The sequence below is a fragment of the Kryptolebias marmoratus genome, linkage group LG9, assembly GCF_001649575.2.
Source record: "Kryptolebias marmoratus isolate JLee-2015 linkage group LG9, ASM164957v2, whole genome shotgun sequence".
Lineage (NCBI taxonomy): Eukaryota > Metazoa > Chordata > Actinopteri > Cyprinodontiformes > Rivulidae > Kryptolebias > Kryptolebias marmoratus.
Window position 1 is genome coordinate 14,821,716 of NC_051438.1, and position 23,615 is coordinate 14,845,330.

The following is a 23,615-nucleotide window of genomic DNA, read 5'->3' on the forward strand; positions in this document are numbered from 1 at the left end:
GTTGGCCCACCCTCTGCAGCTCTATCAGCTTCAGCTCTTCTGGGAAGACTTTCCACAGGTTCAGGAGTGTTTATGGGAGTTTCTGACCATTCTTCCTGAAGCTCATCTGTGAGGTCAGACACTGATGTTGGACAGAAGGCCTGGCTCTCAGTCTCTGCTCTAATTCATCCCAAAGGTGTTCTGTCAGGTTGAGGTCAGGACTCTGTGCAGGTCAGTCAGGTTCTTCCACACCAAACTCCATCATCCATGTCTTTATGGACCTTGCTTTGTGAATTGGTGCTCAGTCATGTTGGAACAGGAAGAGGCCGTCCCCAAACTGTTCACACAAAGTTAGGAGGATGAAACTGTTCAAAATGTCTCTGTACGCTGAAGCATTAAGAGTTCCTCTCAGTGGAACTAAGCAGCTGAGCCCAACTCCTGAAAAACAGCCCCACACCATGACCCTCCCTCCACCAAACTTTACACTTGGCACAATCCCATCAGACAAGAACTGTTCTCCTGGCAGCAGCCAAACCCAGATTCGTTCATAGGATTGCCAGACAGAGAAGCGTGATTTGTCCTTCCAGAAGACACGTCTCCACCACTCTATTCCAGTGGAGGCGTGTTTTACCCCCCTACCACTGACATTTTTCACTTGACTCTGCAGAATGCTGGTGACCTCTGTGCATCTACTGAGCCCACTCTGTGGTTTTACGTGGTCTACTACTTTGTGGTCAAGTTGCTGCCATTCCCAATTGCTTCCACTTTGTTATAAAACCACTAACAGCTGACTGCAATAAGTCCAATCATGACTGGACTTATTGCAGTGGTGGCATTCTATCACGGTATCACGCTGGAATTCACTGAGCTCCTGAGAGCGACCCATTCTTTTATAAATGTTTGTAGAAACAGTCTGCATGCCTGGGTGCTTTATTTTATACACTGATGGCCATGGAAGTGATTGGAACACCTGAATTCAATAATCTGGATAGGTGAGTGAATACTTTTGGCAATATAGTGCATGTAACTACAGCAAAATACAGAGTCAGCTGAGCCTGTCCAGGGCTTGAAGAATACTGCTGTGGAATATGCCCGTCTGCCCACTGCTTTCCTGTGTGACAAGAACCCGTCCATCAGGCCGAGGTCTGTGGACGAGGACCAGCTCTCCTTGAAGCAGACTGAGCTCTGAGTCCATCTGGGCTAAATGTGTTGTGGTCACTCTGTGTCTGGAAGAAAGGAAAACAAAAGACACCAGTTAGTCGAAATCAATATGATCCCTCTCTGGTCTTTGGTGTAGATTAACATCCAAATCCTGTTTACCTGATGGGGCTGAACTGAGCTGACAGGGCTGATAGCGACGGATGGGAGTGTTTCTGTGGGTTAGAATTTAGGTCTGAGATGGAGGTTTCAAGGCCTTTCCTGAGAACTGGACCTTTTCCTTCTTTAAGAATAATCCCTGGTCCATCTCTTCCCATGGTGAGTGACGGGGCCCACACCTCCAAAGGCGAGAGCCCAGGACGGCAGTTGGGGTGAAGCTGAGTTCCTGACGACCAAGAGGAGGTGCGATGTCTTGGAGGAGGGGACTCTTCATTTGTTTGAAACCGCACTGACTTTTGAGGCTGCGGAAGAGCGAAATAAGAATATTGAACTGTGCATAACGTTTGACTCTCACAGTTATTTGTCAAATCTAACATTACCCTGTCTGCATTGTTCTTGTGTGGGTCAGGTTTGACCAGAATCGACTGAGGAGTGTTCGCCGGCTGTCTGGGATGGTGAAATGTCGCTAAAGAGGCGAAGTCTCTGTCCTTCATTGATGCAGCAGCAGAGGACGCTGCTGGCTCAGTCATCCAGCCATGTAGTTTGTTAGAGTTGGACGGCATGATGCTGCTTTTCTTCCTCTGCAGGGCAGGCGAGTAACCTGATGCCTGAACTTGTGCAAAAGGTTGCGAGTTGGACGGCATGTTGAAGGTGGACATATGAGAGGAACGGTTCGAGGCTGAAAGAGATGCAAAACTTCAATCGCACTCTTCAACCTCTAATAAAATCGAGCCATGATGTGACAGCTGTTTCACACTCACCCCTATGTGGGTTAAAAACCCGCCTCACAGTGTCCCAACCTTGAGCACTCCCGTAGAAGGACGGCTTTGCGGCGCCAGCGGACGACATTACATGCTGTGCTCCATTTGGCACAGATGAGACCTGTCCCGTTGAGTACATCGTTCCATCACCATTCACCCTATCGAGTGCAAGGACCACAGTGGGATTCTTTGCAGCTGTGGGTTTCTTTCCAGACACTGTGTTGTACTGCGAGGACGTATTAGCTGCTTTGGTCTCCAGAATTCTAGCTGAGGTTCTGTGGGTAAAAAAATATACATTATAAAAAAGTTGAATTTTCATACACCACAGAAAAAAAGTTTGAACCTGCTTTATTTTATTAATCTATCTGAATTGAGTACTGAAACACAGATTGGTATTAAATGGGGCCAAAGCACTCGATTCTGTTAAAATGTTTTGACTTATATTTTGCTGCAAAGTTTTAAAATAAATGCAAACATGCAAACTTAACATTAAAAATTGTGGGTCATTCAGGAATAGTGTTCTGTGACTTTTGATAGTGGTTCATGACCCAACAGTCCAAATTTGAGAAAAGGAAAAAAAAAACCTGAACAAATAAAAACCAACGATGATCAATGGGATTTTGGTGAAACAGATGAGAAAACCCATTCCTCTTTGGAGCTTTGTAGCTCAGGCATGCTTCACAGTAGAAACACGGGATCACAGGAGGTTGGACTTTGGACTTTACATGACTGAACATTGTGATATTTTTTCTGTTTTTTCCAAAATCACAATTCAAATTTTAGGATTTTTGGAGATTCTTTTCATCGAATGTTCAACTGACAGTTCGTGATCTCGCACGCTAACTTCTGACATGTCTAAAAATTTCAAAACCTTTGTAAACTCTTCTTACTTCCACATATTTTTTGGTACATGTACAAATTATACATCAACATGTGGGTCTTCCACCATTGTAGGACTTTTGTTTTTTTCCTAAATCCCCCAGAATACAGAGAGCAAACCCAAGCTTCCACAGACTTCATTTATATTTTAGTTCAGAGTATGCTCTTCAAAACTACAAGTGAGGGGCGTTTTTAACTTGTCATATTGCCTACATAAACCAATGCAGAAACAAAAAACAATCCACATGAGACCATCAGAATCTTTTGTTGCTCACGGTACAAAAATTTGTAAGATCTAATTTCTACTTTTCACACAGTTTGAGGCTTAATTTTTCAGGCTGTTTCTGTCTGCCTCTCTTAAGTTTGCAGGCAGGGAGTGACAGACACAGGTGTGTGGTTACCATGGTGAACATAATGAGCCACTTGCAGTAGCTTTTACATTTCTTTTGATCTTATGCAGTTTATGCAACAAAATGCAGGCACTGTTTCTCATTTATTATTATTGCAAAGTTCCTGTTGAAATTCTGGACGCGTCTGCGAAAGTTCTGATCTCTAAACCTTTAGGACACGGACACGAGGTCCCGCCTTTCTGCTCACATTAACTGACTGTTCTGAATCCACCGGCACCAAAGAAAACACAGCCTCTCACCTGAGCACGGGGGTGATGTAGTTGCTGGGAAGAATGCCCACTTTGCCCGTTCTGAGCGACAGCCCACGCAGCCAGCCCTCTTTGAACTTTCCGTACACGCCCACCATCTCTCCTTTCCTCAGCTCCAGCTCCTCCGGCCGTCGAGGTTTGTAGGAGTACAGGACAGCACACCTGGAGTCACACATTGGGTTTTAGTTATGTTATCGCCACCGCTTCTCTGATGCTTATCCAGTTTGTGCTGCATTTTTATAACAGGCATTTTTTTGTGTGTTGCACATATCATTCCACATTATCATACCATTAATGTAATGTGCTAAACTGTGACTCACACGCTGATGGAAAGCTGCTGTGTGGAGGAGTTCTTGCCGTCTGCAGAGGCAGAGGACATCTGGGGGTTCACCAGAGCCATGGAGACTGTGGGCGGTGTCTCACTGGTCATCTTCTTTTCCCCCTTAAATACATTAAATGTGTAATTATCATGTGGAATGCAAAGCGTGACCAGTGGAGCGTTATGAGAGAAAATAACCCAAAACATGAGTCCACATCTGCAGATAGTGAAAACACATCTATTTCTAAAAAAGTGAGTCAACCCAAGACTCTGACCGCTTAGTGCAGATGACGTCAATAACCTTCATCCCACGAGTGCAACAACTTATTTAGAATTTGATGTTTATCTATGTAAATACACAGTGAATTAATGTGGAAAAATACTGTGCTGCAAATGAATCAATTCAGCTAAGGTTCATTTAAACTGTCCAACTCAGTGCCTCTTTAACTTCACTTCATATTTCATGAACCACTAGACAAATTTTATCACCAACAAAGCGCTATTAGCTGGAAACTTTAATTACAGCAGCTAATCAACAGAGGGTTGACGCATCTCTTTTTTTTCTCCCCTATTTCTTAGATGAATGACTTTCAGACACTGTTCACCTGCCAAAGGTAGTTTTTAGCCCTGACACGTCTTCTTTTGTCCTCTACTTGTTCACTTTTTCTTACATTTTAAACACACACTGCACAATCTGCTGCCATGATCAGACACAAAGACTTTCTTCTTGTAGTCCATGGTTATTTTTTTGCTGGGATTATAAAAAAATAAAAACACATCACATGACACTATAAAAAAGCTAGTTTAGGAGTAATAAACCACATGTATGAATGAAGTGTTACTTTCAGCTTGCTGGATGCAGAGACGATACACATTTAAGGCTATGTAGAACAAAGCGTAAAATAGACAAACACAGACTTCTTCAGAATCTTACATTGTATGATCAAAAGCTTCTCAACTTAAAGGTGAGAGCTGGGAAACTTTTGAAAGGCTTGAAGTTAGCAGACTGTGAGTCAGCCTCGACGTCATCGGTGGTGAGTGACAGAGTGACACAGAGGTGAGCCCTGCAACTGTTAACAATCCAGACTGCAGCTTAATCACCAGCAAGGAGAGGCTTAATGAGCTTTGTGTACTAAACAGACTCACACATATTGTTTTTATCTTCTTGTCATTACAAAGTGACATAAAAAAAAACACTTTCCTTCTGCTTTATCTTTGTCATGACGTTCGTTGTTGCTATTCATAGCATCAACACTCGACTTCTACTTCAAGCATGAATGTTGGCCTGTGGGCACGATGTTCCCCGTTTGCAGTGTCTGCATCCTGCAGCGCTCTCTTTATTAGGTGGTGCTGAATTAAAGCCGCCGTTCGAAAACACGGGGCGTAATACTGAGGGTGTTGCCAGAGCAATAACTATCAATTGTCAAAGGCTGCAACGTGGAAAAAATAAAGTTTAAAACAGAAAAGCATGTATCATGCCCCGCAGGCACATGAATCACCCTATCATTTAGGAGAGAAGATTTGTCATATTTGTTCTCAAGCATCTGTTTTAGCACGCACGTTATTAAACCTAAATAAAAATCATAACCAGTAGGGTAGATCTTACCTTTAGTGCACAGTTAAGAAACAAAAAAGTGTCTTTTTAGATCCAACTAAACACAGTCTCTCTTCAGTTTGGTTCTGACACGTCTGTGATATTGTTGTATAATTCAGCAAAGTAAGAAACTATCACTTTCACATGTTTAATTATTTAGTTCTTTTCAAATCTGTCTGTCCTTCCTTGATGCTTCAGGAGTCATACCAAGGGTTTTGACTCAGCTGTCTGCCAAGGAGCAACAAAAGTTCACTGACAGAAGCTCGTCATAAATATAGATAATGTGTAAAAACATTAGAAACCGCAATCATGAAGTTGTAAAAGAATACTTAAAAACTGCTTAGGATGATAATTTCACAGCGAGAGTTCACTACGTGTCATTTGTATTCAGTTTTTAATAGAAGATCTTCCTATTTCAACAAACTGTTTATGACCAAACTGCAAACAAAGGTAAAATAAGTTCTTAAAATTCAAAATGTCAGACAAGTATTTTTCCATCAGTCTGATGTGCAATTTTAGAGTTCTCAAGCTCTCTCATGCAGTGACTTGTGCTTCAATGAGTGAAATTTGTGTCATATTTTTACTAAAATATATTACAAATGGTTCATCAGGGCCATTAAGTGAAACAAAAAGGAAATAAATATATAAATAAAACACAACTGTCTCTTACATTTTGAACTTATTTTACAAGATATTTATTCTGTAAAGCTAAAGTAAATATTTTAGGGGGCTTTCGTCTTCATCATTTACCTTTAATTGGATTTCTGCCTTCTGCATGCAGCATTGCAATAGTCCAACAGAAAGGTGAATTTGCATAATTTCCACATTCACATTCTGAATTACGGAGTTGAATTTAGCAAACTCTCAAAAAGTAAACACTGAATGTACTTCTGCAACTCATTAACATGCAGAATCAACCCAAATAAAGATATCCATCACAGCTAATCAATCTTAGCAAACACAGAAATGGCTACAACTCAGTCAGTTTTACAGATACTGAGCTCATTTGGGGGTGTTAGTAGTTGAGAGTTATTGTCAGCGCATAGTCTGAGAGAACATGTGAGATCTCATTTGAGCTTGTTTTTATACTTCCATCATCACATCCAGGAGTCCTGCTGCATCTGTGAAGCATGATCGAAGTTTGAATTTGTTTCAGCTTTTGGCTCACGCTTATCCTAAATTTTTGCTCTTACATAACCAGGCCGACATTCACACTAATACGCACTCTTTCATCCACAGTGGGAGTGAAGCTGCAGCTCTCAATCAAGAAGCAGAGCCAGAGGTGAGAACTGATGGGACGCTGGCTAAGAATAGCACAAACGCTGGCTTGATCACTGAGGCCTTTAAGGGATATGGTCCCTCTGCTCCTTAAAAAAAAAGGAGGAGGAGGAGGAGGGGTGGGGGGGGGGTGAGAGGCTGTCTGCCATTAATGGCCCGCTGATGTGAAAAGTGTTACCTGCTTAGTGAAGAGGAAGAAGTTTGAAGGCAGGGGATAGCAGGGTTTGTTATGTAACCAACTTCACAAGTGACTCATCATCATCAGCATGAGAGCGATAAGCAGACACACTGAGGGACTCTCCAAACCTCCCACTCTATCATCTATCTCTCATTTGTCCTCCTCCTCCTCCTTTCTCCCTTTCGCTTTTTTGTGGCAAACAACTTAAGTGTTGTTTCTCTTTCCAGTTCCAAGCCAGTATTTCCTCGCATGTTTTTCCTCTTCCCGCCTTATCACAAATCCTGTGTTGACTCCACCTCCTTCCTTTCATGATTTTCTCCAACCTATAAGTTTTTTTGTTTTTTTTTTTACTTCCAGACCTGTTTCAACAAGGTTAAAAGCTGAAAAAAATTGAACTGAATCAAAGGAAATCATTATCTCCGTAGCCAGGATTGTATCATTAAATCATCCACCAGCTTTCAAGCTGTCACTGAACTCAAGCACCGGCCAGCTAAAACTTCATGCATTCTGTTTCATTGTTTCTTAGGGAAATGAGCTGCAGCATGGCCCTCTCTTGACATGTTATTGTTAATTTGAAATATTGTATACCTAACAAAACTTTTCAGCTGCCATGGGTCGATGATGGCTCAACAAATCTTGTCAGTTTACTTGTCATTTACACGATTTAATCATTCAAGCATGTTACACATTCAGCATGATGTTGACTGTAACAGCAATGATCCTGAAAAGTTGAAGTACAAAAGAAAAATGCAGTCACAGGTTTTGCTTAACTTACAGGTTGATTTCAAGTGTTAAAGCAATAGTTCTGATCTTCTGAAGTGGGGTTTCTGTAGAAAGATTATGAACAATTAATATCTTAGCTGTTGTAGGTAGCTCTTTGAACGACCTAAATTTGGAAAAAATATAGTTTAATTCTGACCAAATTTACACAATAACAACAGCATCAAGTCTTAAAGCCACTACATCCATCCATCCATCCATCTTCTATAACCATTCTTTTTCTGTTTGGGGTTGTGGGGAGTTGATGCCTTTCTCCAGTGGTCCCTGAGTCAAAAGCAGGGTTCACCCTGGACAGGTCCTCACTCCATCACAGGGCCACATTGACAACTTAGTGTAGCCATTTAAGCTAACATGCAGTTTTTTTGGAGGAAACTAGACCTCTGCATGCACTGGGAGAACATGCAAACTCCCCACAGAAAGACCTCAGTTGGAAGTAAAACCTGCAACATTCCTGCTGCAAGGCTGCAGCACCAACCAACCACTTCAGCCCTGAAAATAACTCCAATTTAACTCATTTTACAGCGGTTCAAGTGAACAGTTTTATAAAACCATACATCTGCGTCACTTTCACACTACAGAGTTATTTACATACAATTTAGATTTTCTTTTAACAAGCACATATAGTGGCAGGAGCAGCTAGCTGCAGCACTTTCAGTGCAGCTTGGTGCACGTTCTGCAGGAATGCTGTATATCACAATATTTCTGCAATGATTCTAAAAAGGCATTTGCAAGAACAGCTTTGAAGTTTGTTAAATTTGAGTTGTTTTAGGATGGAAGTAATTCGCTTTGGTTTTTGGTTTTTGTTGTGTTCGTAAGGCTCCACTTTGCACCCATTTTTGTCTGTTTTGTACCCACTATGTCAATGCTTTAAACACACAGCTCTAAAACTAATGTTATTATTATTTTGACGTGATAAGACTTGGGCATTCAGGGTTTGTTTTTTTTTCCCTGAACAACCCTGGATTTTCAATGCAGTTCTGTTCAAATCAAGCATTAAATTGACAATTTTATTTGTTTGCCAAAGAAACACAAGCAGGCTTTTTTGAAATTCAAACAAGCAGCATTTGTTTCACTAAACCTGCTTTATCAAGACTGTTTTAAACACATGCGTAGTAAAATTCAGATTCAGAATCTGCACAGGTACGAGCATCAAGTGTCACAGGGAGATGTTCAGTGCATGCGTGAATCTGTGTTTATAGTAAACACATGAGTGTACGGTAACCATTTTGTACCCAACTGGCACAAAATGTCAAGTGATGGGTGCAAAGTGGGGGTACGATTTGGCAGAGGAACGAATTTAATAGCATCCTGTTTGGACGAGCCGTTGGCTCATCAGTTCAGTCAAAATTAAACTATTTCTCCAAACTAAGGTGCTTCTACAACAGGTTAGATAATATTTGTTCATAACCTTTCTATAAAAACTACCTTTCAAAAAAGACTTATTCAGGAAGCAATGTCTGTGTGGCTTAAAATAAAAAAAACTGTGACATTGTGCCTCAAGGAAGGTCACAGACACACTTAAAATGGACCCCTACGTATTTTAAACACAATTCTGTCATTTAAGTCTGAGGAGTTCTTTTTTTTTCTTCCTGCTGTACTGATTTTCATTTTGAGAACAAGACACAGCTTGAGCTGGAGGCAAAAAAGGACACACACACACATACACACACAACCCCACACACACCCTGTTGGACTGTAATTCATCTCAGAGGGAAAGCCCTGGCTTTTGTCCCAAAGCTCAGATGATTAAATACCTTTTCAAAGTTACAGTCCACTTTCATCTCTCTTATCCAACGCTATTCCACATCTGTGTTCTCTTAATAAGAGCCTCTTAATCACATCCCAGCCAAAAACAAGGGTGATCCCACTATCTCATTCTTTCCTACTCTTCCCTCCCTGCACTCGTGAGGCCGACTTGATCTCACGGCGGCTCAAATAAAATGCCTCTATTATCTCAGGCAAAAGAAGTGTGCCTTTTCGCCAATGACGTGATTTGTGTAAAAATAAATCACTGCCATGACAACAAAGCCAAACATGGCTTAACTCAACAGAGATGAGGGAAAAGACAAAAGAGGAACAAGTCACTTAAGGAAAGCAGCAAGTGACTCACCTGTAACAGGTGTCTATGAGAGTCAGAGCGCCGGTTAATTCGCCGAGAATTCACCCTGACGGGGTAAGAGTAGCTTCGCGGGAGGCCGGAGGGCGCCGATAGGCGTTGTCGCTGACCCTGAGGTTTCAAGCTGTTGGAATGCGTCTGGTAGCTGCTGCTGCGCTCGCCTGTGGGCTGTTTCCTCTGGCTGGAGTGAGGCAACGCATTGATGATGGGCGCCTTTGCCAGGACTTGAGGGACTCCGTAATGGGCAGCCCAGCTTGATGCGTCAGTGGTCTTGTCTTTGGCCCCGCTCCCTGCCTGATGGTGAAATTCTGCTGAGTCACTCGTGCTCCGACCCCTCCCTTTCAGCAGTTTAGCAGAAGCGGAGTTTGGCTGAAATGAACCCAAAAAGAGAAATCAAAGTGAAATGAACAAACGCAGAATGTCAAAGCTCTTTTGGAAAAAAAAAAAAAAAAATCTCTCCTACCTTCTACAATCACCTGTCAACCTCTGCTCCCGCTGATCAGCAGAACGGCTGTCTAAACACACCCACTTATCACTACTCAGCTCACCCCTACAACTTGTTGGAAAGGCTGGCGAGGAAGGCAGGCAGGGCGATAAGTACCAGCCAATAAGCCAAGAAGAGTTGACTGGTTGCTGAGAAAGGAGCTGCACAGACGGGCGGGCAGGCAGACAGACAGGAATGGCAGGGTTAATGCTTTCACTCGGCACAGTGATGTGCTGTTATGTCACCCAAGCAGAGAAAGCATTACTGTGTCTTTACGCCTGGCTGCACGACACAAGAAGAGACAAGCTCGGAGAGGAGAGGGGGGGAAAAAGTGGGTGTAGAAAGAATAGAGACTGCCACAGATAAGAAAAAAAAGCATCATCAAAGAAGATGAGAAGACAAAAGCAAGTGCAAGACAAGGAGATGTCTAATGAGAGGAAGAAAAACTGTAGAAAAAATACAAACAAAAATTAGAGAAGCTGAACGTGGCACTGCAATGACCCCACTGTAGCAACAAATTCAATTCTCCCCAGCATGGATGATGTTAATTCCTTGAGGCAGAAAGTCGAGAGGAAAACAAATGACAGCCAGCTAGCTAAGCAAGCCCAGCAAACCTGAGTAAGCCACATAGTCACACACTAATGAGCAGCTGCATACACAGCACAGCTTCACAGATGAGCTTTCTGCCTGGGCGCTTTGCAGCACAAGAGTGACCTTTACTGATGAATCAAAGATTTAAATAAAAATCAAGCTAGTTACAGGCAGTGACGTCCAGCCACAACATTTCACTACATCTGGCTACACTGTCTGTCCGAAGCGCAAAACCCACAACAAGAAATTAAGACCAGGAGAACTCACCTCTATGAACTGTTTAGGACAAAGCCCAACTTTTTCCCCCAGCTTGGCTTCAATCCAGTTCTGATCGACTCGTCTGATGACTGTGAGGATGTCCCCCTGTAAACCAGAAATAGGTAAAGGTAAGACAGATAAAACAGGACGTCAGATGGGTGTAACAGAGATGTCTCGGCTCTGGAGACTGAGCACTCAAACCAGAAAATCTCAGAGTCCTGCGTTTCTGCTGTAACATGTGACATCAGATCCATTTGTGTCTGTGGGTACAGTGCTTTCTATGGCTAGCCATAAAAAGAAGAAGAAAAAAAAACATTTGACCACCTGCATTAAAAAGAAAGGCAAGCTGAAGTGTGCTTTAATGGAGAGCAGACAAGAACTGAGGCCCTTTATATAACAGCCTCAAAGATCCTTCGGGGTGAAAAAAACAACCACTGCAGCTGAGGTTGATAACCTCCGCTCTTCAAGTCTCAGTTTTCCCTCCCTGAAAAAACAGTCAAGTGAACAAAAAGCCATGACCATTATGTAACAGCTCAAATGGAAATTTCCTGTTCTCTACACAATTACAAAAATGACAAAGTCAAAGAACACCAAGGCTGAATGAGAGGTCAATTATCCATCCAAGCTGGGCCATTATAGGAGCAGGGAAACTAATAGCTGATCTCGCAAGGACATTGGGTGTTTAAAACTCCCATAAAAATCAGTTAATAAATATTTTCATAACCACCAGATGTGTCCAGCAATTCTATCCATCCATCCATTTTCTGCCGCTTATCCCAAGGTCAGGTTGCAGAGTAAACAGGTTTAGGAGGGAAACCCAGACATCTTTCTCAGGTGGCATCCTAATCAGATGCCCAAACTGCGTCAGCTGACTCATTTCGATGCGAAGGAGCAGCAGCTCTACTCAGAGCTCCCCCCCAGATAACAGAGCTCCTCACCTTATCTCTAATGCTGAGCCCAGCCACCCTATGGAGGAAGCCCAGTTTAGCTGCTTGTATCTGGGATCTCATTCTGTCAGTCAAGACCCATAACTCACGACCACAGGTGAGGGCTGGAACATGAACATGGCGTTTCGGCTTAACTCCTTTACCACAACAGACCGAATCAACGCTCTCAATACTGCAGATGAGGCACCAACTTGTCGATCCATCTCTGTCTTATTGTTGTTATTGATAATACAATTCAAAGTTACACTTTTAGGCATTCATGCTTGAATTTAAGAATTTAAAATGTGAGGAAACAAAAGGCTAATTGGGTACCAAAAATGTTAATGATGAAAATAATGTATTAGTACCGTATTAGAGAGACAAACAAGAAGACCTACCATGGAAAGGTTGACTTCTCTAACAGCATTGACTAAAATCCCAGACCTTAATTTGTTTTGCTTTTTTTAAGACTATGTCCTATTCAAAGTCATCATTAGGAAAGGTCAGATGCTGCAAAAACTAAAGCTTCATAAAAGCAAACTCGCCAAATGTGTCCCAACGACCAGCAGCCTGGAGCTTCTCTCAGCAGATGCTTAATGCTCCCAAACCAGCTGAAGGGTCAATCACAGTTTTCTCAGTGTGCGGCCTAATTAAAGAAACCACAGTTAGGCAGCACAATGGAGTTCAACTTGAGGTCTGGCAGTCCTAAAAAGAAAACTTTTAGAGACAAGTACTTTCAGGATTGCTAGATGGGAAAATCAAAACTCTCAATTGACTGCAAAAGGTCTTTTGAATGTTCAGTAAAAGTTGAAGTGATCAAGCTCTTTTGAACTGCGGAGCCAGACTTGTGAAACAAATAGATGAATAACTTGATGATGGAAGAGATGAGAGCTATCTAGCTGCACCGAACACCCCTAGCACTGGTAAAACATGGGGGTGGAACAATCATCCTCTGGGCATGTGTTGAACTCAATAATACAACAGACATTTCAGTGTCAAGGGAAAAAACAGAAGAAAAATAAAGATAAAAAAAAGACTTTTTAAAAAAAAAAATTATCCTAAATACATGATATTAAAATCCTCTGTGAAATAACATAAGAGATGCAAGCTAAAGGTTTTTCCAGGACCTTCAAATTCCTCCATCTGCCCGTAGTGCAGAATGCACATCTCTGGGTAGAAAGAAAAAAAATCCTCCAAACATAAGCTGTACACAAAACGTGTTAAAGTGTGGTACACCAAGATCTCACTCAGCAGGATGCCAAAACCTTGGTTTTCAGCTTTTTTTCTTTTGGGGATATTATAAAAAGGGATGCTCAAACTTTTACAAGTCAACATGTAGAAATTATTCAAGTTGAATTATAGTCATTTTTGTATTAATTATAGCGAATGAATACTTTGAAAGTTTCAGTCAAATCCATCGATCAGTCTTTAGCTGGCAGGCGATAAATATGCATGTCAAAATATTAATAATAAATTTTCAACTACTAATGTTCCGCATATGAACATCTTCCATTAATAAAGACGAGATTATATATTGTAATAACTTTCTTTCAATATGCTGATGGTTGACACACACACACACTAACAGCTGAAGCCAATGAACACGAGTTTCTCCTGCTGTGTGTGTTTTGACACACAGACCTTCAGGAAGCTGAGACAATATTTGCTGTCTTCCAGATACATCTCCTCTGGGTTGAAGTCGCACGTCGCCCTGCAGAGAGGCTGGGCCTGCTGGAGGGGCTGAGGCATCTGCGGCGCGCTGCCATGCGCTCTGCCGCCATCACCGGGGTCTTCATGGTGCCGATTGCTTTCCACTTTGTGGTTAGCAGGTGTGAAGACTGAGTCTCCTGATGTGTCGGCTCGTTGGTTTGACACCCTGAGAGCAGCCTGAGGAGCAGGAAGGAGTCAAAAATCAGCTGCGTTATGTTTAAACAACATGAAAATATATGATTTTTGAGTAAAATGATTGTTCTGAATGACCCAACGTCTGTGTTCTCCCCAGAGGATCATAAGAATAAGCCTGTGGCTATGTTTAGGCAAAGCAACAAGAAAAAAAAACAACTAATTCATAAACCCAACTGGTTAATGATGACTAGTAGTCAGTTTGTGTAATTTACATGAAATAAAAACCATAGTTAGTTTTCCCACTCATCAGGCAGTGAGTTGATAACAGAGCAGGATGTACACACAGATGCAGCAGGTCCTTTATCTATATATTCTGAGTTTATAAGACCCTTCAAAATGTTTATCAGTTACTGACTCAAGTTTTAGTATTAGTGTTTGCTTGATCCTCAGAAACATCAGAACTGTCTACACAGAGATAATGAGTGGTGGAAAATGAAGACATTAGCAATTTTACTGATAAAACCGGATGCACTTACTAAACTGTAAACAACTTTAACTGATGACTACAACCAGAGGGATCAGGCTGGAGAGGATGTGCGGCAGGTTAGGCTTGTTAAAGACAGAAATGGTAATGTTCTGACAAGTGAAGAGAGTGTTATGAGAAGATGGAAGGAGTACTTTGAGGAGCTGATGAGTGAAGAGAATAAAAGGAAAAGCAGAGTAGATGTCATAAAAACTGTGAACCAGGAAGTAGAAAAGATTAGTGAAGATGAAGTTTAGAAAGCTTTGAAAAGGATGAAGAAGAGGAAGGTAGTTGGACCTGATGACATACAAGTGGAGGTATAGAAATGTTCAGGAGAAGTGAGAAAAGGCCTAAGAAGTTGAGGAGAAGTGTGCAGGTGCCAATCTTTAAGAACAAGGGTGATGTTCAGAGTTCAGATGTACAGAGTTGTAGCAACTACAGAGGAATTAAGTTGATGAGACACACAATGAAGATCTGGGAGAGAGTTGTGGAAGCTAGACTTAGACAAGAGGTGACTATTTGTGAGCAGCAGGATGGTTTTATGCCAGGAAGGAGGACCACAGATGCCATCTTTGCTTTGAGGATGTTACTGGAGAGATACAGAGAAGGTCAGAAAGAATTTCATTGTGTCTTTGTTGGTTTACAAAAAGCGTACGACATGGTGCCGAGGGAGGCGCTGTGATGCTGTATAAAGAAATCTGGAGTTGCAGAGAAGTATGTTAGACTGGTCCAGGACATGTATGAGGACAGCAGGACATGTATGAGGACAGCAGGACAGTGGTGAGGACAGCAGGACATGTATGAGGACAGCAGGACAGTAGTGAGGTGTGCTGTAGGAGGGACAAGATAGCTTCAATGTGGAGGTGGGAGTGCATCAAGGATTGGCTCTGAGCCCCTTCTTCTATACTCTGGTGATGGACAGACTAACAGATGAGGTCAGGCAGGAATCCCTGTGGACTATGATGTTTATAGATGACATCATGGTCTGTGGTGAGAGCAGGGAACAGGTGGAAGAGAACTTGAAGAGGTGGAGGTATGCACTTGAAAGATGAGGAATGAAAGTCAGGCATTGTACGACAGAGTATCTGTGTGTGAATGAGAGGGAGGCAGGTGGAACAGAGAGGCTACAAGGTCAGAGGTCGCGAAGGTGCAGGACTTCAAGTACTTCGGGTCGACTGTCCAGGAAAATGGAGACTGTGATAAAGAGGTGAAGAAAAGACTCCAGGCAGGATGGAGTAGATCTTTTATCGTCTTGTCATCTCAATAATTTTGCAGTGGCTCTGTTTTATAAACCATTACACCACTGTCAGTTTACGCTCTTATTTCTGCAGAAATATCATAGTATTTCAGTTTGTGGTGCCCCAGGTTGCGTCAGAGCTGCTGCTGCCCCTATTTGCTCTTGCAAATAACCACCAGATCTTATGTAGATACTTGTGTAGGGTAAACGGGTCCAAGGTGGGTGGAGGTGGGCAGCAAAAGAATGTGTGTGGCCTAAAATGCAGCTTTGCACGCCGTGCACATGAGAATAAGCCGTCCCTTCCGAGAAAGCTGCAATGTTGAAACTATTAACACAAATTCAACCAATCCCAGCTAATTTAGCTTAGCCTCCCCTGCCAGGGTTCACTTCCTGGAATCTGAAAACATGTCCTACGCCAGAAGAGCGCATCTGCCATCAAACATTAAAAAAAAATCTGCGTAAGTCGAAGTGTTTGCATCATGTGCAACACTGACCCAAAAAACAAACAAAAAATCATCCCTTTGATGAACACTTTTCAACCTTAAAACTTTCGTTTCAATCAGCTGGGCTATGACTAAACTAAAACAGAAACAACCTGTCAGAAAATATATAAGTTTAATATGTTAGAACAACTGACTACAGAAATGTGTTCATATTCAGCAGAGTCACTGACTTTATTCATCACATTTGGATCCAGGCATCAAAACAGTTTTTTTTTGTTTGGATCAGTTAAAGAAAAAATAAAAAAAACGAATGAAGCTTGGAAACACTGAAACTTCATTTCCCCAGACTGAGATTGTTCAAAGAGCTATCTGCAACAGGTAAGATATTCATCATTTATAACTTTCTCCACAGAACCCCACTTCAAAAGATGTGAACTATTGCTTTAATATGCTTCTCTGTTTTATTTAGCACACAAATTTGTCCACCTTGTGCTGCTGTTTGTTTTCATTGTTCTTCATTATTTTATGAGAACCTTTGGTTCTGTAAAGCGAGCATTTGCAGCTGCAGCCGCTCACTCTGTCGTCGTGTTTAAGGAGCGAGTGCTTGTGTGTGTGTGTGTGTGTGTGTGTGTGTGTGTGTGTGTGTGTGTGTGTGTGTGTGTGTGTGATATTATGTTTTCATGTGGGATGTAAATCGTCACCTCTGAATTGCCAAGTCCCCGTAGAACAATGACGCCACCTGCTCAGGTCTGAGTGACCTTTAGGGCCTTTCCCCGTTTGTCGCTGAACCCGTCTTTACCGATCTGACTGCGATCGGATCGCACTGAACACAGGTCTGCACCGAAAACCACCTCCAGAGGTGGTCTGGATCCCTTGCATCTGCTTAAATTTAGCAGTCTTAAACGTAGGACCTTTTTTTTGAACTGAGGTGACCCCATGCAAGCAGCAGAGCTGACATCTTGAGGTTAAAAAAAATAAATAAGTCAGCACAATTAAACAGCTAAAAGGTTTAATTAATTATTTATTAGTATCCTTTTTATAGACAGGACAGTTTTGTTGATACATTGTTGTCACAGGACGTTGCACGGTGAGTTTCTCTGTTTGTTCTAATTGTTTTAGAGCTGTTGGAGCGCGGCCGGTGACGCTGTAAGCTACAATGTGCGGTCAATCACACATCAGCATTATGTCGCATTATATTCACTTAAACAGCAGTGATGCTCCGCCACTGTTGCATTGTTTTACTTCAGTCTTTGCTCTGACACTTTGTAAAGTCCCTAATGATTTCCTCCTTTTTTTGTTTTCTCTTACGCATCTGCATACAATGTGGGTAACTGACATCCAATCAAGAAAAAAAAAAAAAAGGGTTTTGGGATGCACATTTTACCCCCAAACGCAAACAGAGCTGTCAGAAGCTACAGCCAGTTTTAAACGAATCACCTGAATGTCTCTTCAGCTGAAAACCCTGAACACAGACCAGTGATAGATCGTTCTAACCAGTCAAACATCGGAGTGATGAACTGATCTGTGTCAGGAAGTGAAGACTGGCTGGGCAAGTAACAACACACGGCATAAGAATTTTCCACTCTGTTTATGCGGAGAGGGTTCTCTTACCGCGTGCTCCTGTATTAAGATAAGTATTTACGAACAGCGTGACGAGTTATTTATTTTTATAACTGCTGTTTGAAAAATCCACAACTGACTGAAACTCGACGTATTGTTTGCAATCTTCATCCTGCTGCTCTCTGTAGTCTGGTTTGACATCCCAAGTAGTTGGTTTAAGAAACTTGTAAGCTTTGCACGATAAAACATTCAAACCTAGAACAAAAAGCGGGGTGGAGGGGAGGTTTGCTTTCAAACTGGTCAGCATCGTTGATATTTACAACAGAGATCAGCTGAGCCGGAAGAGCTGCTCCTATGTTACCACCCTGCCACACCTTCAGGTTGCTCAATGAGTGAGTTTTTTACGGCTGAGAACATTTAAACAATAAAATGAGTGATTTTAGATAAACAGACACACAGTTTACAGCCTAATTGGTCACATTAGTGACGCCAGCAGAGGACAAGGCCGGGGTCAGACACTGACCTCGCTCTGCCCTTGCTTCTCTCTGCTTTGACTCTCCGGCGGCTGATCGTCGTCGCCCGAGAGCGAGTCGTAGCGGGCTCGCTGCGCGCTTCGGCCGGTCCCCGACAGGCCCTGGAGCCCCTCCAGGAGCCGCACCAGCAGCAGGTTCTCCGGCAGCGCGTCCACCGTCCTGACGGGGACGGGGGCGCCGCACTCCGGGCAGAGGAGCTGGGAGGGGGCCGCCTCCTCCTGCCGCTGCAGGCAGCTCACGCAGAAAGTGTGCTGGCAGGGCAGGACCTTGGCAGAGGCGCTCAGCTGCTCCGAACAAAGGGGGCATTCCAGCAAGGCCGTCAGAGTTAGGTCCTCCATTTTAAAAGGTCCGCCAGGGCTGGAGAAGAGCGCTCCCGGTACGTCTGAAATACTGTAGTCCACCATGCTGGGAGGGAAAAGAGACGTTCAATTAGAAGTCATAAAACGACAGAGATAAACTTATTATAACATAATGAGAGTCATTGCTTCAAGCATAGAAACCTAATACTTAATAAAGAGGATGTGTAATAATGTATTTGCCTGTGTTCGAGTGTATCTGTCTGTTAGCAAAATATCTTGTGAACTGCTGGATGGATTTTAATGAAACTATCAGGAAGTAATCACTGGATTTACGTCTACAACTGATTAACATTAGGGAGACAACCTGATTTAAGATGCCGACACAGTCAATTGAACTTGAGAACAAAAGAAATGGTTATGGCTCAGTCATTTTCACAGGTACTGAGCTAAGATTTGGTGTGGTGACAGCTGACAGTCATCCACAACACATACTCCGAGTGCTCATCACTGCACGACATCTTTGCTTAAAACTTTAGCATTAACTGTTGGAGTCATCTCTGTCTGTCTGTTAGTAAAATATCTCATGAACCATTGGATGTTTTTAATGACACTTTCTGGAGGTAATCATTGGATGTATTTCTACATCTGAATAAAGTTTGGAGTCAATCCATTTAAAGATGGCCGCCACAATTAACTGAGAGTAGGAAACACAAAAATGGCTAAAATTCAGTCATTTTCACACATCTCATTCTAAAATTTGGTGTGGTAGTAGCTAAGAGTCATTCACAACACATGTTCTTGATATCTTCAAATTGCACACAACTTTATTTCGAAAGTTTGACCCAAACGCCTCCAACTCTGTCATTTCTCAACATGATCTCAAGTCTAAAACTCTGGCACCAAAGGCAGCGGGCGATATGCATTCCTTCAAGGCACTCTAGGCCTTTAATTTCCTCCCAGCTCCCTTCGAAGAGCTTTAAAAGGTGGACGGACTCGGTGAAAGCTCCCCAGTCCCCGTGCGCCGCTTGTTTACAGGTGTCCTCTGGAGCTCACCTGGCCGCACAGGTAGGACAACAACAGGAAGTTTCCGCGGACATTACCGCGTCCCTCCGCGTGAAATAAATTTAAAAAAGCACACAATCATATGGTTTGACACTTACGCACACATCTGCCCGCGACCAGCCGGACTCACTTTCCAACTCACTTTCAAACGCGTAATCTCGTCGTTTTCGTCGCCATGTGTGTATGTACTCCGAGGAGGAGGAGGAGGAGGAGGTGGTGGTGTGGTTCGCCTCGTGGGAGGGGCGCGCGAGCTCAGCTTTACAGTAGCGCCCGCAGCGGCACGGTCTCGTGGCCCCGGATTACCTGCCGACGCGGAGCGACTCACCTGCGGAGCTTCCGTCCGAGGCCAGCTGGTAACAAAACAACAAGAAAAAAAAAGGTCTCGACCGCAGCCAGCCGGGCTCATTCACCAGGAACTGGGTCGGATTTCAGAGCCATGACGAATCCAGTTTAACCCTTAAACGCCTCCTGCTCGCCTTCCTCGCAGCAGGAACGTCTTTAATCAAGGAAACATTTAGTGAACCTTTCCGTCGACACCTGGGAATTTCCAGGTCCTCCGTCAGTTTGGAAACAACTGCTCCGCCGTTTTGTTTTCAAGCTCAGCACAAAAAAAGCAAGGTGGTTTAAGTTTGGTTGATTATTTTAGTGTCGCAACAATGAATCCTGGGAATAAATAACAAGAACCTGATCATTTTACGCTTAAATGAGGTCACATTTAAAGGTTGAGTCTATGAAAAACTCACCATATCTTCTGCCAAGCAGTTTATTCTGCTGTAAAGTCTTTCTTTATTGGATTGGATGGGATGATTAGAAGAAACAACACATTTTGGCAATTAAACAATTTATTCATTGAACAAACAGAGGCCTCAGTAGCATGTGGAAGAACCATACACAGCCCTAACAGTCTGGTGCCTCCTCCCAGCGTTGCCAGATGTATCATAATTATCGTATTTATACGATAGTTTTAGGGTCTACACAAGCCCAGATATATGAGAGTTTTGTCCTTTCTTTTTATTCACGCCAACATCCACATATCGTCAGAGAAAGCACTCTCCGATGAGCGTGTCCCTCCTGGGTGTTCACCGGAGGTCCAGGCCTTTACCCGTCCTCTCCTCGCCCACGTTCTGTAGGTAATCTCAGATTGTGGAGATGTGGGATTAACGCTGGTCGCTTGCAGGTTTCGATTGTCAAGAGAAGATTTAACAGGAGTTTTCGCCCCAGATACGCTGCTCACAGACGCATTGTCCCAACAAACGTGGCGCCGTTTCAGGGTAAAATAAACGGGTTTTTCAACTGTGTCACTTATTGGAGAGAAGTATTGTTACAAGAAAGAAATACATATGTTTCGTGCTATGTTCAACTAAATAAGAAACTTCTGTTCTTCAGCTCAGTTTAATGATGTTTTATTTTAAATGAGCACATTTTTAATTGTTCATGATGAAAGAAAAACCCCTGTAGACTTAAACACCAAGGAAATATGGGCAAGAAAAGAAGAGCCAGGCTTTCCAGCGTTGACACGCGTGGCTTTGTCGCCCCCTGCTGGTGCGTTCACTGACCTGCTTTGCAGCTTTTCTGCTCAATCCAAACTAAAACCAAAAAAAGAGAAAACAAAACAAATCAAAGCCAAAACATCATATCCTCCAAAACTTTATCCGCCCAGTTCTGAGAGTCCAACTCGTTTCGTTTGTCAGACGATGAGCCGTGCGACCGTCATTTGTCTCAGCCGTCAGCTTTAATTGTTGTTTTGGATTCCCAAAAAAATAAATAAATTTCACAAATTTCCAGCCCTCGCATCCATAGGCTTAAATAATTCATCCATACCAGCTAGGTTCAGAGCATCAGTTTGAATTTTTCAAACAAACATGAATCTTTCATGTCTTTCTTCACGTCAGCAAGAACTGGGGGGAATTCTAAAAATGTACACATGGCTTTTACAGCGACTCTGAGAGCAACAGAAAGCAGGCGCGATGACTTATTTAAATGTTCCCATCAAGCCTCTCTCAGTGACTCTGGGAGCCCAAAAACAAGACCTGATGTTTTCCGGAGCCTCTGAAACGTAACCTCCTGATGTCTGTAATGCTCTCCGATTGATCTTCTGCCATTCTTTGCACAGATAAAGATGGAGGGAGGAAGGGATGGAGGGGAAGTGGTTGTTGTGCCGTTCGGAGGGGAGGAAGTCGGTGCATGAGTGCTTATCAGCTGCTGCCAGCTCAACGGTCAGTCCGGGCCTTTCCACAGGGAAGCCTTTCCTCCGCGCCTGGAGGGCGAGGAAACGTGTCTGATGGTTAGGATTTACAGTCGATTAGATGCAAAGAAAAGGGTCTCCCCTGGAGGGGGGTGGCGTGGTCCATCTGAGCAGGCTGTGCACATCCAGAATATCATGGCTCGCCACAAGTTTTTCTCTCTCCTTTTTTTTTATGCATATAAAAGAGTGGCTCCTTCTGCAGCTTTCATGTTTTATTTAAAGTGCAGTCTCACTCAGGGAGCTGCTAACTCACTGAATGCGATCTGCCTCAGCGTCTCCTCTTCTTCTGACTTCCTGTCTCTGCTGCCTTGTTTGAGCCTCTGGTTTAACGCGCCTCGGCGTGCCTGAGGTGCTGTTTTGATTGAACCCGGTGTCAGTCAAAAAAAAAAACCCAAAAAACGCACAATTCTTCAGGCTGCGGTTTGCCGATGATTACGCCTCATCCACACGTAGCAGGATATGAGTAGTTTGAATGAATTTTTATGCAATTTGGCCTTTCATCCACATGTTAATAGCACTAAAAACAACCGGTGATGAAAACTCCGGCCAAAGTGAGGATTTGCCAATTCTCCATTTTGGTGTTTGAGTGTGGACGTCGGCAACCGGAGATTTCCAGGTCGGTGCGTTACAGCCTGCGACGACTAACGCGGCGCTGACGTCACATATGCGACGATTGTTATTGTTTGACCACGCAGTAAAGGGAAAATGTCTGCTGTCAGAGTAGGGGCGGATTTTTTACCTTGGTTCAGACGCTTTTTGCCTGTTTGTTTTCACAAACCAAACTGCGACGATACGTTGAACTGCAAAGGAGAAGGAGCGCTTGGAGATGATTTAAACACGCCCCCTGTAGGTTAGGCATGTTTAAAACGACGCTCAGTGGGGAAATTCAGCGGGCTCGTGTGGACAAACACTTTTTTTTAACCGTTCCCGTGTGGATGGCATCATTTCTTCAAATATTCGGTTTTATAAAGAACCGGCTATGTGTGGACTATGCTGCCACACTAAGGTGTGTTGGAGTGACGTGATTACCTTCTGCCCTTTTCAGAGAAAATTTGCCTCCGCCAAAAACAAAAACAAAAAGTTAGAAGCTTTCACATCTGGAGCAGCTCCCAGGTGACTCATTGATGTGTTTTCTTGTTTTTACCTTACAAAGAAATATTGAGCAGCTTCACAAAAAAAAAAAGGTGAGGCGACATGAAAAACGTGGCGATCCGGTCAGACCGGCTCGGCGGGAACAACCGCACATTCTTGGCTGAGCTTGGGAATATGTGGACACCTTAACCTGTGTTGAGGTGAGTTTTCTGCTCTGTGTGTGTGTGTGTGTGTGTGTGTGGGATCCAGCTGACAACAGAGCGGTGTGATAATCGCTCTCAGTTTGTTGCCGCTCTGGGCTCATCCACTCAGTCCCGACTGCCTGAGAATTTCATTTAGGACTAAAGCAGCCGGCTGTCTTCCACCTGATGCCTTTTTTCTTTTTACATCTATATAAATATATATATAAAGAAAACTTGACCATTTTTTCCACCCACAGTTAGTTCTGCCTGCCCGTTGAATCCTGTAAATATTTTATGGATGATAAATAAATGAAACAACCTCTTTTCTGGCTTCTGGGCAGCACACTGAGCGGCTCCTCTGCTCAGGAGCTGATTATCACCGTTTCAGCCGGAGCCCAAATGAGGCTTGGCTCAGGAACAGCTTCATTCTTTCTTTCTTTCTCTTTTTTCTTTCAAAGCATGAAATTCACCCATAT

General features: G+C 43.1%; 1 protein-coding gene across 3 annotated transcripts; it reads right to left on the reverse strand.

The window, feature by feature from the left end:
* Positions 1-199: 199 nt before the first annotated feature.
* Positions 200-20,198, reverse strand: sh3rf2 (SH3 domain containing ring finger 2). 3 transcript variants are annotated; one of them, XM_017424050.3, is made up of 11 exons: positions 19,946-20,198; positions 18,250-18,664; positions 13,760-14,005; positions 11,202-11,297; positions 9,854-10,228; positions 3,915-4,036; positions 3,586-3,756; positions 2,058-2,332; positions 1,677-1,975; positions 1,300-1,598; positions 200-1,205 (listed from the first exon to the last, which is right to left on the reverse strand). In XM_017424050.3, exons 2-11 carry the CDS (start codon positions 18,661-18,663, stop codon positions 1,025-1,027), a joined length of 2,478 nt encoding a protein of 825 aa, XP_017279539.1. In that variant the 5' UTR covers position 18,664; positions 19,946-20,198; the 3' UTR covers positions 200-1,024. The 3 variants fall into 3 exon arrangements, with proteins under 3 accessions (XP_017279539.1, XP_017279538.1, XP_017279537.2); XM_017424049.3 differs by having other exon boundaries at positions 19,763-20,197; XM_017424048.3 differs by having other exon boundaries at positions 19,719-20,197.
* Positions 20,199-23,615: the final 3,417 nt, after the last annotated feature.